Below are 19,289 nucleotides of genomic sequence, written 5' to 3' on the forward strand. Positions count from 1 at the left end.
TGATGGAGCCACCCAGGTATCCCAGAGAGCCAACGCTCTTAATCATTATTCTATATACATCCCAAAGAATCAAGTGAATATTTTTTGAAACATTACACTTCCCTCCCTTAGATGAACCTATTTTTTTAGCAGCTGATTAGGCTAATTTCATACTATGGCTAGGATATAATGTACTTTTTTAAAAGAAACAATTTGCAAAGAGCTTATAACAGTATTTAAGTTGTCAGTGCATTTCCAACCAAAGTCCTATCTGTTCAATTACTATAAACATTATTTATCAAAAAGACAAGAAATAACAAGTGTTGGTGAGGATGTGGAAAATGGGAACCCTTGTGCACTGTTGGTAGAAATGTAAACTGGTATAGACAACTATGGAAAACAGTATGGAGGTTCCTCAAAAAATTAAAAATAGAACTACTATATGATCCAACAACTCCACTTTGGATATTTATCTAAAGAAAACAAAACACTAACTCAAAAAGATACATGAACCCCAATGTTCACTGCAGCATTATTTACAATAGCGAGGATTTGGAAACAACCTAAGGGTCCATCAATGGATGAATGTGTATGTGTGTGTGCGTGTGTGTGTGTGAATACTATTCAGCCATAAAAAGGGGGAGGGGATTTAGCCATTTACAACAACATGGATGGACCCAAGGGCATTATGCTAAGTAAAATAAGTCAGAGAGAGAGAGAGACAAGTACCATATAATTTCACTTACATGTGGAATGTGAAAAACAACAACAACAACAACAAAAACCCAAGCTCATAGGTACAAAGAATAGATTGCTGCTAGCCAGAGGAGAGGGATGGGTCAAAGGCGTGAAGGGGGTCAAAAGGTACAAACTTCCAGTTATAAATAAACAAATCATGGGGATAAAATGTACAGCATGGTGACTATAGTTAACAATACTATATTGAATATTCGAAAGTTGTCGAGAGTAAATTTTGAAAGTTCTCATCACAAGAACAAAAAATTTTGTGATTACGCACAATGACAGATTTTACCTAGACTTACTGTGGTGATCATTTTGCAATACGTACAAATAGTGACTCATTATACTGAACACCTAAAAGCAACATAATGTTACATGTCAATTATACCTCAATTTAAAAAAAAAAACATACGTTATAGACAGTTGCTATTCAAATTATGGCAAGTTTCATCTTGGTTTTGAATGTACTTGAAGTATCTTCATGTACCTATGACTCTATTTTTTTTTAAAGGATTTTATTTATTTATTTGAGAGACAGACAGAGAGGAAGGGAGGAGGTGAGCAGGAGGGAGGAGCAGAGGTAGAGGAAGAAGCAGACTCCCCACCGAGCAGGAAGCCCAACCTGGGGCTCGTTCCCAGGACCCTGAGATCATGACCTGAGCCAAAGGCAGACACTCAACCAACTGAGCCACCCAGGAGCCCCCAGTGACTCTACTTTTTATGGTATGCTGGCATATGAAACCATTAAACATATATTAGAGGGATAATCAGTTTTTCTATATGAACATCTACAGAAAATTCTCAGTAATCAGAGAGATACTACAGGAAATGAAAAACAGCTAAGACAGATACAAAGGAACACATATGGAACTGGACATAAAGATAAGAAAAATTATAGATGTTAAAGTAAAGACATGAAAATTGTTTCTTGCTTCTATATGCAAAATTGTCTAGTATTTCAGAAGACATTTATTTTTAAATATCAGTCAATTCCACCATAAATGTTTGGGTTTTACATTTTACAGACCAAAAGCTTCCACTGAGTTTGTCAGTAAAGCCAGGTTAGTAACAGGTTCTGCTTTGTTCATCAGGACAATCAAGTAATATAAACTTTAAAAATACCAACATGAAGAGGAATTACTTTTTTTGAGAGAAAGGGAAAAATATGTAGGTATAGATTGGGACTGATATTCAATAGGACAGAGGTAGCAAAATTTTAGAATGAAAACTATCTGACCAACACCATATAACATGTTCAAATAAAATCTTGTTACTATTGCATTAAAGGATATTTTCTAAAGGATACATACTTTACTTCTCTTGCACCACCCCTTCTCCACTAATATTTTTAATAAGTGTAAAAAAGAACAACATACTTTGTCTCTTGCTAAAATGCTTCATCAAGTATTAAGTAAAAACTTCCAGCCATCCTTATTTCCCCTTTTGTGTCTATTCAATCACTTTAATGCTGTCATAGAAGCGGTAAAAACGGAAAAAACATTATAAATGCACAACAGCTAAAAACCTATCTATGGCCCTATGCCATATGTCAGTTTCTTTGAATGTAGGCTTTCTTTTCTATTTTCTAGCTTGGTGTGAGATAAAGACATTTGCTGCCAGACACTGAAGTTAGAATTTCTAATCTTAACAGCACAGCATAAATTAGAATGTAATTTCTTTTTTTTTTAAAGAATGTTATTTCTTAAACTTAGCTTTACTCAATCTTTGTTTCTCAACAATTTGATCCAACAATCAACTTAATGAATGATTTAAATTAAAGAAAATAAAAGCATTCTACATTTTTATACTGATTTTCACCCAAGAACCTCCAACACCAAATACAATGACTTAGGTCTATTTAATTTTTTAGAAAATGACAAATTTTTGTCTGCTCTTCTACTAACTTAATTACTTTGTTTACTTTATAGTTAGGGAGGTTAATTATACTAATTCCAGAAACCTTAACAAGAAACTGTTCTAAAATTAAGTATTCAAACCTTGCAGTAATTATACACTTCTTTCAAACTCTGGGAATTTACAAACACACAAGCATGAATTAAGGGTATAAGAAAGTAAAATACTATAAATATAAATTCATTTACTTAAAGACTGATTTTCTTTTTAAACAGAATGGGTACTGCAAAGTCTCTTATGGTTCGAAGAGACTCAGAATAATATAGTTCACTTTCCTAAAGTGTCAGACTTCTGGTTTTAGGTGGTAGATGGACATGTGTTAGTGAGTTAGTTTTCTTTCTTTTGTCTAATCACAAAAAAAGAAAATCTCAACTTGGTGACAGTGAATCTCTATTATCTCTGCTACTCTCTTTTAACATTTGCTATTCTCTTAACACAGAGAAAGTAAGCTTCAAGTTTCAGACAATTTGGCAAGCAACAATATCTAGTTAGCTAATATACATATGGCTTAGTTTTCATTTTATTTATTTTTAAACAAATAATTTTTAAAGTTACCTCTACTTATGACACTGGCTTTCCATTTACAGTAGTAATAGAAAGTTTCCCTTTAAAGTACATATAATTTTAATTAGATAATTTGAATATTAAGTAATATTAAGTAATAAGTAATATTAAGTAATAAAGTAATATGTCATGTGAATATAGAGAAATTTTATGATACTCAGTGGTACAGAAATATGGTGAAAGATTCACGAAGAGTCCTTAAATTTTAGGAAATGTGATCAAGTATTTTCAAAATAATCTTTTCTTTCCTCCTTCCAAATGAATGAACAAACATATATAAACTGGTCCCCTGTTTGAGTGTAAGAGTAATGATTAATAACTATTGATTATAGAGAGTAATGGTTAAAACCAATAGAAAGTAATAGTTAATAACACATACTCTGGAGCCAAAGCACCTACGTTTGAATCTTGGCTCTACCACTTATTAGCTGTGCGACTTGGTAAATTATGTATGTGTGCCTCAAGTGTTCTCAATGTAAAATAAGAATATAACAGTAATCATTTCATATGTTTCCGTAAGAGTTAACTATAAAGGTTTAATGCATAGACAGCACTTAGAACAATGTCTGACACATTATAAATATTTTAAAATGTTATTTAGCTAGTTTTAATTTCACTATATGTTAAATTCCCAAATTCCCTTTATATTTTTATTACAAGGAGACTGCTCAGTCTAGTAAGCCTATAATCCTGATAAAATGAATTAAAGTTTCATTACTACATTTATCCCATCTGGGATAACATTCTCTAAGAATCTTAAATTTACTGTAAGTATTTTATGAGGCAAAAGTCATCAAATATCTAACACTAATATCTGAAGGGAAATAGAACTAAGGACACCATATGTTGACGAGGGAAGAAAGGACAGTGCCTATAAAAGTTTACATATCATACTGGGTACAACTGAAGGAGGGTTTCCTAAGAAAAAATAAAGGGACTCAGAAAATAAGATACCAAGGGAAGAAAAGTAACTAATCTTCCTTAATTCCTAAGTGTGTCTAGAGCCAGTTCCACTTATAATTAAGTAGTGAACAGATACATTACCATTGGCTTGTATTTTTTAAGGTTCCCATATAATGAAAGTAGTCAAATATGGAACCTATCCCCCTAAAAAAAGACAAACAACTGAAACACAGACTCAACACTAGAAGAAAAAAATCTTTGGAAAAAATAATTCAGGCACAAAGACCTAGAATATGAGTTATCAACCCATACCCTATAATCTCATCAGTAGCCAATTTTTTCTTGGAGAATTATCTCATAATGAGTTTCTGGTTGAACACATGCTCTAGGCCTCTGACGGCAACCTCAGGCCTGAACCTCAGATCACAGGTTACAGCAAAATAATTGACATGGACTTCTAAATATCAGAAGTTCTTTTTTCTTTCCTTTTTTTTAAATTATTTTTTTAAAAATAATCCTTCCTAATGGAGGAACACAACATGTAAACTTTACCTCTCATGCTGGGATTGGAGGAAAGGTTTTTTGTTTTTTGAGAACAGAGCTAGTGTCCTCACTGACCAGAAATCACTGGTGATCTATAGTCCAAACAGAACTTTAATTTTTATGCATTTAACAATGCTCACACACCTTTTTCTAAAATTAATAAGAAACTGCTGATATTTAATTATTTTAAAGCAGACATTCCATTTAGGTCTCAACAAAAGCATCAGTGGATTTATTCTACTTAATTTTTTAGCAAAACAGCCAGAAGTCTGCAAAGATTTCATTAATTTGTGCCATATACGATTGCCTCCAAAAAACTAGTTAAGGCAGTTTTATAAGACTACACAAAACTGTCATCTGTTAAAAAAAAATTAAGAACTAGAGGTAAGTGGAATTACCTTTCTTCACTCCCCTAACTCCACATAAAAGTAATTTTTAAATGATTATGATGTAAGACTCTGTAGCTCAGCAAAATTAAAGATATTCACTTATGGTCCTTCCACATAATTCTTGAAGATCCACTGCTATCATATGCTTTAGTTTCTACCACTAACTACCTCATGATCTTCAGCTTCAACTGAGGTTGATAAAAACAAAAAACAAAAAAACAAAACAAAAAAGCTTTTTCTGAGGAAAGAGAGCTATATTTTGTTATTCAGTCATCCATATAGTCCTTCATTGCCACTGGTCTAACCCTACTCAATGTATGAGGTATAGCGGAAAGAAGGCAGGTAAAAGTGGTTCTGGATACTGTGTAAATGCATACTTGATGAGAAAGATATAATTCCAGTAACAGCAATGAATAGTTTGATGTCAGGAAGTAAACGGTTCAGCTGAAAACAATCGAGAGAGAAATGACTAGGCTAAAGAGAACATTAAGTACCTTCTGCTGTTTCCCTAGAACATAACCTTTAAAAAAGCCATAACCTACTTGTGCATCATTTTCTTTACCAGTATTAAAATATGCTACAGTTGTACTTTTTGAGTAAGGGTCTCTGAAAATGAGATCATGTAACAGCATCTACATAGGGAAAATTTTCTAAATTCCTGCATTATTTTAAAAATTAAAATTTGATGCTTTTTTAGGAATGGAAAGGAGAATGGGAACAATTACAGCTTTTTTGTATTTTACCATAATGAATCTAAAATAAGAGAGTTAATAATTGTTCTGTTTTTGTCTGTACTTGCTATCCCATGAACTACTTGTCCTTTTAATTGAAAGTAGCAACCAGCTTTCAATAAATACCTGTCCATTAGTAAGTGAATCCAATGATTTCGACTTCTGCCAGATTACAAATGACAACAAATCCTATTCCCTTCAAGCATTTGAAAACATTCCAGAATTTATACATTAGCACATATCCCTTTGTTTATTAAATTATTCATTCAACAAACATTTATTGCACTCCTACCACTATATACCTGACACTGTACTAGTCACTGTAGAGACAAAGGAGCATTAAAAAAGTCCCTATCACCAAAGACTTTAGAATGTTGTAGAAGAGTGTTGTATGAAAGGAGAGATCAGGGGCGCCTGGGTGGCATAGTCGTTAAGCGTCTGCCTTTGGCTCAGGGCATGATCCCAGCGTTCTGGCATCAAGCCCCACATCAGGCTCCTCCGCTAGGAGCCTGCTTCTTCCTCTCCCACTCCCCCTGCTTGTGTTCCCTCTCTCACTGGCTGTCTCTGTCAAATAAATAAATAAATAAAATCTTCAAAAAAAAAAAAAAAGAAAGAAAGAAAGAAAAAGAAAGGAGAGATCAGCACTACCTTTGACAAGGATGTAAGAGGCCCTCAGGCCCGACAACACACATATGGTTAAGGCATTGCCACCTATTTCAGGCATCTATCATTTTCATGATTTCACTCATATGTGGAAAATAAAAAACAAATGAATAAACAAAAGAATCAGACCTACAAATACAGAGAACAAACTGATGGTTGCCAGAGGAAAGGGGGTAGGGAGATGGACAAAATGGGTTAAAGACAGTGAGAGATACAGGTTTCCAGTTATGGAAAGATTAAGTCATGGGAATAAAAGGTACAGCATAGGGAATATAGTCAACAATACTGTAATAACGTTGTATGGTGACAGATGGTGGCTACACTTGGGGTGAACACAGCATAATATAAAGAGATATTGAATCACTATATTGTGCACCTAAAACATAACATTGTGGGTCAACTATACTCTAAAGAAATTTTTTTAAAAAAGAATCCAGTAGGGGTGCCTGGGTGGCTCAGCTGGTTGTTTGCCTTCAGCTCAGATGATGATCCCAGGGTCCTGGGACAGAGCACCATGTCAGGCGCCCAGCTCAGCAGAGAGTCTGTTTATCCCTCTGTCCCTCCCCAGTCTCATGCTCTCTCACACACTCTCTCTCTCAAAAAAAATGAAATACAAAACCTTAAAAAAAAAATCTAGTAGAAGAGACAATTACAAAATACGTGAAAATTTAGATACGATGCCTGCAACTTATTTGCAAAAGGTTCAGAGAAAAATAGTGATCAGCATATTTATATATAGAAGAGGGAGAATAATAAGGCAAATACAGCAAAATGTTAACAATTGGTGAATCTCTGGATAAAAGGTATATGAAAGTTTTTGTAAGTCTGAAATAATATCAAATATAAAAGTTTAAAACATTTTTTTTGTTGGGGACCCAAAATATTAACACCTGACATTGACTGTCAATACAATAGATAAAAAGTTAAAAAAAGATAAGCTGCAAGCTAAATTTGCTAGAGAAAGACAACCACTTCAACGACCATTCAACCTGAGTAGCAACTCAGTAGGACAAAAGGGTTTATTTTTTACTAAACTACCCAGATATTATGGACACATCTTCAAAGAGTTTATAGATGTGACAGCACTTTGAAATTATAAAACATTATGCAAATGCAAAGCTTTAATAGCCATTACAAAAACATCACGGGAGGTCTGGAGATACTGTTTCAGTGAACACTGGTCTCAGAAGAATGAGTAACGAACATTTTTTTTTTTAAAGATTTTATTTATTTATTTGACAGAGACAGACAGCCAGCGAGAGAGAGAACACAAGCAGGGGGAGTGGGAGAGGAAGAAGCAGGCTTCTAGCAGAGGAACCTGATGTGGGGCTCGATCCCAGAACGCTGGGATCACACCCTGAGCCGAAGGCAGACGCTTAACGACTGTGCCTCCCAGGCGCCCCTGAACATTTTATTTTTAACACCTTAATTAAAGAAAAATTTAGCACCATAAATGAGCACTGAACTTTTAATGAAAGATATTCCTGAGGTCCTTCCTCAGAAAAGCCAAGGTTCAAAGATTTTTTTTTTTAATGTTACAAACTCATGTTAAATTACTATTTAAAATGTAGCTCCTGTCATCCCTGTGGTATCAAGACTGACAAGGGATGAAATGACTAGATTTCAGACTATTCTAAATCATTTTTCTCAAAGCTAATTAGCTTCATTATTGAAAAAGAATATTACAAATATTCAATGAACACAGGAAATTCAAAACAGAGAAAAAACAAAAAACATGTGAACCTCACTAATAAAAATTATCCAAGGGGTGCCTGGGTGGCTCAGTTAAGTGTCCAACTCTTGATTTTGGCTCAGGTCATGATCTCAGGGTTTTGAGACTGAGCCCCGCATCGTGCTCTGTGCTAAGTGCCAAGCCTACTTAAGATTCTAGCTCTCTCCCTCTGCCTGATCTCACGCTCTCTCTTGCTTGCTCAAAAAATCCCCAAAAAACAGGGGCGCCTGGGTGGCACAGCGGTTAAGCGTCTGCCTTAGACTCAGGGCGTGATCCCGGCATTCCGGGATCGAGCCCCACATCAGGCTCCTCCACTGTGAGCCTGCTTCCTCCTCTCCCATTCCCCCTGCTTGTGTTCCCTCTCTCACTGGCTGTCTCTATCTCTGTCGAATAAATAAATAAAATCTTTAAAAAAAAAAAAATCCCCAAAAAACAAAAAACGAAAATCAAAACCCAATCCATATCATTTTTCAAAATGATCTCAGCAAAGTTTTATTTTAATAATACTGGTGCTAATAAAGACATGATGGAATATGCACTCCAGTACATCACTAATGGGAGAATGTGAATTGTTTCCACCAATGGAAAAGCAATTTGACAATATATGAGGAATTTTAATACTGTTACTACTGGATATAGAAGTTATAATTCTAGGAATTATAATATAATGCTATATATACAAAGATGTCCACTGGAATAAAAAACTAGAAACAGCCTAAATGTCCAAAACCAAGGGAATGGATAAGGAAAATATCTAATTGATAAAATGTTATACAACCATTAAAATTGATGACTCTGAAACATATGCAATAATCTGGAAAATACTTATTCTGCTCAACAAAAAAGCAAGATCTAAAATGCACTTTTCTCCCCCCCTTTTTTTAAGCAAACTCTACCCCCAACATGGGGCTCCCAACTCAGGACTCAAGATCAAGAGTCACATGATCTACCAGCTGAGCCAGCCAGGTGTTCCCTAAAATGTATTTTTATCACTAACACAACTATATAAAAAATTAAAGAGAAAAGACTAGGAAAAAACATTCAAAATATTAATAATGGTTGTATTTAGATACAGAGATTATTAAAGATTATTTCTCTCCTTTCCACTTACCTCATTTTTCTATTTTTCTTATTTAACCAGTAGGTATTCCTTTAATATATTCTTATACGTGAATACACAAATATATTCTCAGGTTAAAGATTCAAATAATAAAAGAGTATAAGAGTAATATGTAACCTTCCCCCTCAACAGTCACCCCACACTATCCTATTCTCCATCTCTGATAAGTGTGCACCATAGTTCTAGTAAATTTTAAACATATGTACATGTTTTTGACAAATATTTATATTAAATATTCAATAAATGGTATTTTTATAATGGAAAACTTTAAAGGAGAAAAAAATTACCATCACCAGATTTTCTACTGATGTATTATTATACGACCAAGAACAAAAAGTTCTGCTTCTTAATTTTATATATATATATTTTTTAAAGATTTTATTTATTTATTTTAGAGAAAGAAAGCAAGAGCAGGGGGAGAGACGGGGGGAGTGGGAGAATTCTCAAGCAGACTCCACATTGAGCAGAGAGTCAACATGGCACTCCATCTCATGACCCTGAGATCATGACCTGAGCTGAAATCAAGAGCCAGATACTTAACCAACTGAGCCACCCAGGCGCCCCCTTAACGTTATATTTTAATTAATTTCTTTAAACTTCAACACTTAAAAATTTTTTTTTTAAAGATTTTATTTATTTATTCGACAGAGAGAGAGACAGCCAGCGAGAGAGGGAACACAAGCAGGGGGAGTGGGAGAGGAAGAAGCAGGCTCATGGCGGAGGAGCCTGATGTGGGGCTCGATCCCATAATGCCGGGATCACGCCCTGAGCCGAAGGCAGAGGCTCAACCGCTGTGCCACCCAGGCGCCCCAACACTTAAAACTTTTTATGTTGATCAAACACCTATCATTTATAGACTAAATGTATGACATTCAATATGACAATTCTTCTTGAGATTAATGCAAAAACCAATATTCATCTTGTTTGATACTTCAAATTCACTTGCTTTGTTTAGAACAAAATATATAAATTGAGCCAATGCTCCCATATTACAGCACTTTACTTAAACACTTTCCCTTTTTATTGGGCTAACGCTACTGATTCCTAGTTGGCAATACTTCAGCTTTTGGTTCAAAAGATTGTAACAGACCAAAATCTAGGTAACATTCTGAAATGTAGCTATAAAAATATTGAAGAGAAAAAGAAATATTGAGGAGAACTTATGCACAAATTCACTTATCTTTCATCTTGCTAGATGTACAAGTGAATATTAGAAATCTTATTTTGTTTGTTTGGTTCTTTGTGGAAAATAAATGTAGCCAATTCGGTATAATTTCTTAATAAAAGCTAATGGTCTCGAGTAGATACAAAAAAACTTCCTATTGCTTTCAGTTTAGTGTTTCATCAACAAATCAAAGGAAATAATCCCAAACTGAAGATCTCAGAGTATGGACTGATAAAAGCTGTTGACAGAGAATTCCTAAAATGTGCTATATTTCAAACAAATATATTTTTAAATTTTTAAATTTTTATTTGGAAATAATTTAAAACTTTCAGAATAGTTATAAGAATGAGAATAGTACAAAGAATACCCACACATCTGTAGACAGATTCACTTATTGTTACCATTTTACCCCATTTGTTTGCTTTATCATTCTCTCTCTTATTTTTAAGATTTTATTTATTTATTTGAGAGAGACAGTGAGTGAAAGAGAGAGAGCGGGGGGAGGGAGAGGGAGAAGCAGACTCCCCCCACTGAGCAGGGAGCCCGACATGGAGCTCAATCCCAGGACCCTGAGATCATGACCCAAGCTAAACGCAGATGTTTAACTGACTGAGCCACCCAAGTGCCCCATTCTTTCTCTTTCTGCGCACACAGATGCACACACTTTTTTTTGAACCATTTCAGGGAAGTTTATATATATACATTTTTGCCCCTTATTTCTAAACATTTCTCAGGATATTTCCTAAGAATATGGGTATTCTCTTACATAACCACAGTACAGCTATCAGCTTCAGTATGTTTAATATTGTAATAATTCTTTAATCATCTCTTTTGTCAATTGGTCTAACAATGTCCTTTATAATATTTTTTGCACCCAGCATAGTAGAGTTAGGTATGGTTTAGTTGTCAAGTTTCTTTAGCCTCCCTTATCTAGATCTTTCCCACAGTCTCTTGGCCTTATAGGACATTGACATTTTTGACAAATCTCCTTCTTGTAACAGAGCACTCCTAGTTCATGGTTTGTGTGATGTTCCCTCATGATTGGATTCTGGTTATGCATTCTTCGCTGAAATATAGTACTCTATTAGTGATACTGTGTCCTTCTCAGGATATCAAGGATGTCCATATGCCCTTCATTAATGATGTTAATTTTAATCACTTGATCAAGGTGTTATCTGATAACCTCAACGTATAATTATTAATTTTTCCCTTGCAATATGTAGGAGATACTTTAAAATAATGCAAATATCCTGGCTCCATATTGAAAATGCCCTTAGATTTAGGATGTTTTGATTATTCTTGCCAGATCCAATCCTTACCATGATAGCTACAGAAGGATAATTTTCCAACTCCAGCACTCCTACATCTACCAGTTGGCACCTGGCATTCTACTGTAAGCAAGTGCCCTCTCTTCTCCCTTCTCTGCTATCAGCATAGACTCATTAGTTATTTTCCCTCCAATGGTTTACAATTTGTTGCTGTACTTCTTTAGCACTCAAATTGTCCTAAATTTAGACAGTAGGAGTTCCTTCAAGCTGGCTCTTATGCCCTTGTGACAAGTCTTCCTCTTCCCCCTCCCCACCCCGTTTGAAGGCACTTCTTTTCCTTACTTTCTAGTGTTACAAGATACTTTCGGCTGATCTTGCACCTATCTTGCTCCAGTCTTAGAATAAGTCATTTTTCCAAGGTGGTATTAGAGTCTAAATCTGGGTATTACATTTGCTTCCTGCTACTGGAGTGCTATTTATTGCTTATCCTTTTCAACAAATAGAGCTAAGAAATATATATGGGTATGTGTGTGTATACTACACACATAAATACAAATATATACACATACAAATATATACACATGCATACGCACTTGTACCTGGCCACATATCCATGCATGTAACACATATATATGTATATTTTTAAAGTCATAAATCCATACTCATATCTTGAATTACAATCTAATCACATAGGATTCTCTTCTCTTCCCCCATCTATAATTGTATGTGACTATTTCCTCAGTAAGAGCACGGGCTCCCAAGAGCATCAACACCATTTACTTATTTCCTAATCCTATTATACATCTACAGTTGTTTCACAATTGCTTCGTCCAGGCTACTAAAAAACAAACTTAGAAGAGTTCAGTATTTGTTTGCAATTCTCCCCCCATCTCTTACAACCCATCTTGCCCAAAATAGTATATATAGTAAAATATCATGTTTGTAAAATCCTTACATTAGTTCTTTCATTTCTTTATGTATACTTTCCACCCCTTTCTCTTCATCTATTGAAAGTAACCAACTTAATTATTTTCTGGTTTATCCTTTGTTTCTTTTGTAAAGATACGCTTTCTGTCTTACACAAAAGACGGCAGAGTATATATATGCTTTTTATTCTCTTAACATTACCTCTAGAAATCACTCCATATCAATTCATAGAGATCTTACTCATTTTTTCTTATAGATGTATAGTTAGTACTCCGCTACATGTATATACCATAGTATATCTTAACTAATCTCCTATTCCTGAACATTTAGATAGTTTCCAATGTTTTGAAGTTACAAATAATACTGCAATGGATAATTCTATGATTTGTGGGGTTTTTTTTTTAAGATTTTATTTATTTATTTATTTATTTATTTATTTATTTAAGAGAGCATGAGCAGGGGGAGAGGCAAGGGAGAGGGAGAGAGAGAATCTTAAGGAGACTCCATACTGAGTGTGGAGCCTGATGCAGGACTTGATCTCATGACCCTGACATCATGACCAGAGACGAAATCAAGTTGAATGCTTAATCAACTGAGCCACCCAGGTACCTCTATATGTATTTTTTTAAGTAAGCTCTATGCCCAAAGTGTGGCTTGAACTCATGACCCTGCGATCAAGAGTTGTATGCTCTATCTCCTATGAACCAGCCAGGGACCCCTACGCATATGTATCTTTGTACTGTTGAAAGTAGAGCTTCACAAGGGTTGGAAAGTACCATAATTTTATTCAAACTTATTTGGCATTCCAGTGATACCCTGGAAATCCTGGTGCACCTCTTTTGGATTTCAGGTGTTAGCTAGATGTAGTCTCATGATGTCTGAACTCTCCCTTTCACTCTGCCAAATCTGATGTTTTTATATATTTTTAAATCTTGCAAATCTTTGGAGAAAAGAATTAACAAGGAAAAGTAAATTACTTAAACTACTTACTTAGTGGTGTTGTGTCCGGAGGTGGAAAATTCTCAGTAAAGTTGACATTACACAAGTCTGTGCTACAGCAGCAAAAACGGTATGTTCCATTCTGAATTGAGGGAGGGGTAGTAGTTACTACACATTCTTCATAGTGACACTCCTGGGGATCTCCAATGTGAGACCAACATCCTACAAATTGATATTAATGTAAATAAGTTAGGGTTAATACAATAAATAAAAAGGAAAACAATAAACAAATAATTGCAATCAATGAGACAGAGTAAGTATATAATACATATGAGTTATAAACCACTCCTGCAAATGAATAGGAAACACACATTTTTTAAATTACAAAAAAATGGCAGAGTATTAACAAGCATTTCATGGGGAGAAAAGCTACCAATGAATGTTTAACTTCATCATTACTCTAAGAATTATTATTAAAACAATAGTAAGATTTCATTTTTGTCTATATCTATTTAAATTGTTCTAGGTTTAAAAAAATAATATACAATCATAACAAGATTTCAGTAACACTCACATATACTGCTGGGGGGAATGTAAATGTATATGGCATTTCTAGAAAGCTATATGGCAATTTTCACAAAGAGCCTTTAAAATATTCATGCTTTATAATCTAATAATTCTACCTCCAATCTATTCCAAGGAAATAATCAGATACAATCGAAGATTTATGTTTAAAGATGTCCACTGAAGCATTATGTATTATAGTAAAACCAGAACACAATATAATGTCCAACAACAGAGTAGTATGTAAATAAACTGCATACAATACGTGTATACAATGAAATATTATACAGAGTTGAAAAATGTTTTCAGAATATATTTAAAGACATGGGAAAATGTTTATAATATAATTTAAGATAGGAAAATTGGGTATGAAATTGTTTATACATACAGTATCATCCTAATTTTGAAAAATAAGTACACACATATAAAGATAGAGGTCCATAAAAAATGTACTTGCAGGGAATAAACTAATATATACAAGAGTTGGTAAGAGTATGCAATTGTAGACATTTGTTTTTCTCATAGTTCTCTATATTTTCTAAAGTTCTCTATATATTTCTAAACTCTATCCTCTAAAATGAGGATATATTATTAGCACTGTAATAAGAAAAATGTTATTAAAATGAGCTAAATACCTATTACCCTTTACAAATTTGGGGCTTATGGGTGAATATATACATGGATATATATTTCAAAACTTACTGTTTTCCTGGAGAAGATTTTAATCTACCTTCAGGTCCTTTTAGAGAAACTTCAATTATATGAAACACAAAGTTATTTCAGGTAAGGAAAGTGTTACTTGCCTTGTTTTACGAGATTTATGTCCCCTTTTGATTTCTCCCAAAGGCCATAGCAAGTGCTACCTTTTGAGCATAATATTGTTCCATTCTCATGAGAGATTCGACTCTCGCCTATCCCAAGGTCTTGTTGATATGGATCTTTAAATGCACATAGACGTTCTTGGTTCTGAGAAGCTAAAACAAATAAAAGAATGACAAATTTAATTTTATGAAAATCTTGGCAAAACATTATTATATAAAATTTTAGTCTTTTTGAAAGGCACTGTAAATTTTCCTACTAAATCCCCTAACAAGACTTGAACATTTGTAGTTCATATTTATTCAATAATTTCTTTCTGTTCACTAATTAATTTGTCACCTCCAAACAAGAAGCAAACGTGAAAACTGATTTCCCAAAAGCAATCCCTTCTTACACAAATTATTCTCACCACTCTCCTATTAAATAATTTAGGTATCTAAATAAAGAAACATAATTTCAAAAGTCCATGCTTTAAATTGTCAAACTTTAAAACAAATTAACAAACCTAGAAGGTTGAATAATTTTGGGAAATTCTGCAGTATTCACTTTTATCATATTTTATAGTCAGTTGTAGAAAGCTAAACATACATCATTGGGCATGGTAAACAAAGGACGAGGAGAAGGACTACCAGTGGGTACATGGTTTCTTTTTGGGCAGATAGAAATGTTCTAAAATTAGACTGTGGTAATGTGCACAGCTCTGTAAATTTATAAAAAAAATAATCGGTCACTAAAAATGAGTGAATTTCATAGTATATAAAGTATACCTTAGTAAATTTGTTTTAAAAACTAAGAATATTAGTGGGCAAAAAGAAAATGACTTTTCGTTATTAAAAATATCAATATAAAAGCCAGAAACAGAAATGCTCAATCACACTTTATGCTGAAAGGACAACCCCAATGTACTTTCAATTCTAGTTAATCTTTTTCCATATACATAATCTGATTTAGCTAATTTCAATAGAATATTTAACACATAATTTATCACTTAACAAATATTTATCAACAATGCTGAGAATATCAAAGAAGTAAAAGGTTATCAAAAGCAATAACTGATCTTTGGTTTCCTAAGTTGACTTTCCTAAGGTTTGACTAGCCAGAATAACAGTCTAATACATTTATATATGTATTTATATATGGCCAATATACTTATTCCTCTTGAGTTTCTGATTTATTTCTTCATTTTGGGTGTGTATCCCATCTATTATGGCTTAATTCACTAGCACCTTAGCAGTGGAGATGACCTATGAAAATAATGTTTCTGAACCTATGGAACTAAGGACCAAACTCTGGGGAAGAAATGAAAAGAGCCAACTATATGCCCAAGTCCATTTAGACACACAGACCTGCCGTATTTATTACAAGAGAAAGCACCTTCAAAGTATTGGGCTAGGCAAACAGGGTAATACCGAGTACTACCCTTCAAGGATCTTACGTGGGCTGTTAAGAGACAGACAGTAATTACTGAATTCAGTACTCAGAGTAATTACTAAAAAATAAATGTAACTTGAATTCCAAATTTAAAACCATTTCAGGCAGTTTTGTATAAGATACTACCAACATGAGCTAAATAATAAAAACTAATTCTAGGACATCAGCCTAATTTAGATCAAACCATATTTCTGCAACATGTAGCCACATATTCAAATTGATTTAATGACAAGTTGAATTATATTTACTAGATTATTTTACACATTTAATACCAGTATTTCCTTAGATTATCCTAATGTGCAAACTTCACCAAGTGATTATAAAGATTAAAATCATTCTCTGGGGCGCCTGGGTGGCACAGTCGTTAAGCGTCTGCCTTCGGCTCAGGTCATAATCCCAGTGTTCTGGGACTGAGCCCCGCATTGAGCTCCCTGCTCAGCAGGAAGCCTGCTTCTCCCTCTCCCATTCCCCCTGCTTGTGTTCCCTCTCTCTGTGTCAAATAAATAAATAAAATCTTTAAAAAAAAAATCATTCTCTCTCTCTCAAATAAATAAATAAAATATTTTTTAAATTGTTCTTCTCATTTTAAACAGGTGATATTTGGTTGTAATAAGCACTAAAACAATTCTGATTTAATGTAACTACATTAAACTAGAAATAGTCTCATCCAAACTGCTGACAGAGGTATCTTCATAAAAGACAGACTGATTATGCTTAAAATCTGTTAGGTCCCTAATGTTCTAGAAATAAATCCAAACTCTTCAGTTAGTATGTAAGATCTTCATTATCAAGAACCAACAAAGCTGGAGGCGCCTGGGTGGCACAGCGGTTAAGCGTCTGCCTTCGGCTCAGGGCATGATCTCAGCGTTCTGGGATCGAGCCCCACATCAGGCTCCTCCGCTGGAAGCCTGCTTCTTCCTCTCCCTCTCCGACTCCCCCTGCTTGTGTTCCCTCTCTCGCTGGCTGTCTCTCTCTGTCAAATAAATAAATAAAATCTTAAAAAAAAAAAAAAAAAAAGAACCAACAAAGCTGCATGATCACTTCTGTGGGCACTAGGAACTATTTTTTTCATGGGCCCCTTCCTCTATAAAAAAACATTTAAGGGGTGCCTGAGTGGCTCAGTCGGTTAAGCGTTTGCCTTCATCTCAGGTCACGATTCCCGGGTCCTGGGATGGAGCCCCACATCGGGCTCCCTGCTCAACAGGGAGCCTGCTTCTCCCTCCCTTCCCTGCTTGTGCTTTACCTCTGTCTCTCTCTCAAATAAATAAAGAAAATCTTTTAAAAATAATAATATTTAAAATTATATTTTATAACTGCATTGGTACAAAGAAAATATATTAATATTAAACATTAAAACATTTTCTTCAATCTAAAAGTTTATTTTTTCCTTCTGATTTTAAAAGAAATTATCAAAAGCCTCCAGAAATAGTGTGGGCCTGCCGTATGCCTCCTTATGTCCTGCCCTATGCCTCCTGTGCCTCATGAGTAAGTCAGCCCTGGGACCCAATCTACCTCTTGCCACTGATCCCACTGACATGGGAAGACCTTTCCTGTCCTTTACACGTATGTTCCCAATATCCAGAATGTCATTTTTTCTTGCTCTTCAGTGAAGTCTGCAGACTTTACTCCCAAAGCTCTTTACTCTTAACTACTTTAGGATTTTATTTATCTGTTTACATGCATATCTCCCACACCAAGCTGGAGGCGAAATTCATTTATTCCCAGAGCAAGATCAGGTTTATTTAACTCATTTTGTACGGCACAAATCCCCAATACTATTAAGGACAGACAGTTTTCACATCTACATGTATTATACTCAATATCATATTCCCATTCAAAGGTTACAAAATCTAGGCAATAATCTAGCTGTTCTACCACTCTACAATAAATGAAGCTATAAAAATAGTATGAGTGAAAAAGCAATATTGTATTATTTCCCCCCACATATACATCCAAATTACTGAGAATAAAGTCACCATTTTTTGTTTACATATGCTTCCTGGATCAATATTTGCTAATTCTATGCAGCATTTAATTTCCAGGAACAGGTACAGTATATCTGGAATACTAAGCTCTCTTGAATTTCCCACTCCATGATACAACACTACCAAAAAAGCAGGATGTAAAGGTATGGCATAATTTTATCATGTCTGCATCAGTTAACTCTCATTACAGATATAAATCAGCAACATCATTATACTTCTTTATTTTTACGAAGGGAAGAAAGAAAGGAGAAAAAAGGCAACTTCTCTGAAAATATTAACTATTTGCCCTTTTCCCTTTTTACCAAATACTCTTACATTACTTAAATTTTCATGAAAATATATCCATGTAGTACACATTTCAAAAACAAGAGTATTTGTATTTGAATCAATTATTTTTAGACTGAAAAATTTTTATTTTGAAATAATTATAGACTCATAGGTAGTTGGAAAGAAATGCCGAGTGAAGTCTAATGCCTCTCTCCTCAGTGCAAACATTCCACACAATCACTACACAATACCAAAGTCAGGAAATTGACATTAGGACAATTCACATAGCTTATTCAGATTTCACCAGTTATACATGTAATAATCTGTGTATGTGACTGCAAATCTATGCAATTGTTACATTATCTCAAAATCAAAATACTTGGGGTGCCTGGGTGGCTCAGTCAGTTAGGCGTCTGCCTTCAGCTCAGGTCATGGTCTCAGGGTCCTGGGATTGAGCTCCACATTGGGCTCCTTGCTCAGCGGAGAATCTACTTCTCCCTCTCCCTCTGCGTGCCGTTCCCCCTGCTTGCACTCTCCGTCAAATAAATAAATAAAACCTTTAAATTAAAAAAAAAAATCAAGGGACACCTGGATGGCTCCATTGGTTAAGCATCTGTCTTTGACTCAGGTCATGATCCCAGGGTC

General features: G+C 34.5%; 1 protein-coding gene and 1 pseudogene across 1 annotated transcript in view; one reads left to right on the forward strand and one right to left on the reverse strand.

The window, feature by feature from the left end:
• Nucleotides 1–19,289, reverse strand: part of BMPR2 (bone morphogenetic protein receptor type 2) — a 185,608-nt gene that overhangs the window by 74,585 nt on the left and 91,734 nt on the right. The window contains exons 2-3 of the mRNA XM_008687374.2: nt 14,946–15,116; nt 13,630–13,800 (exon numbers count right to left, since the gene is read on the reverse strand). Coding sequence (XP_008685596.1) covers nt 13,630–13,800; nt 14,946–15,116 — 342 coding nt within the window. The remainder of the gene's footprint in view (nt 1–13,629; nt 13,801–14,945; nt 15,117–19,289) is intronic.
• LOC121099955 lies at nt 6,383–6,501 on the forward strand (annotated as a pseudogene).

This window comes from Ursus maritimus, unplaced genomic scaffold (assembly GCF_017311325.1).
Source record: "Ursus maritimus isolate PB19 unplaced genomic scaffold, ASM1731132v1 scaffold_1, whole genome shotgun sequence".
Taxonomy (NCBI): Eukaryota; Metazoa; Chordata; class Mammalia; order Carnivora; family Ursidae; genus Ursus; species Ursus maritimus.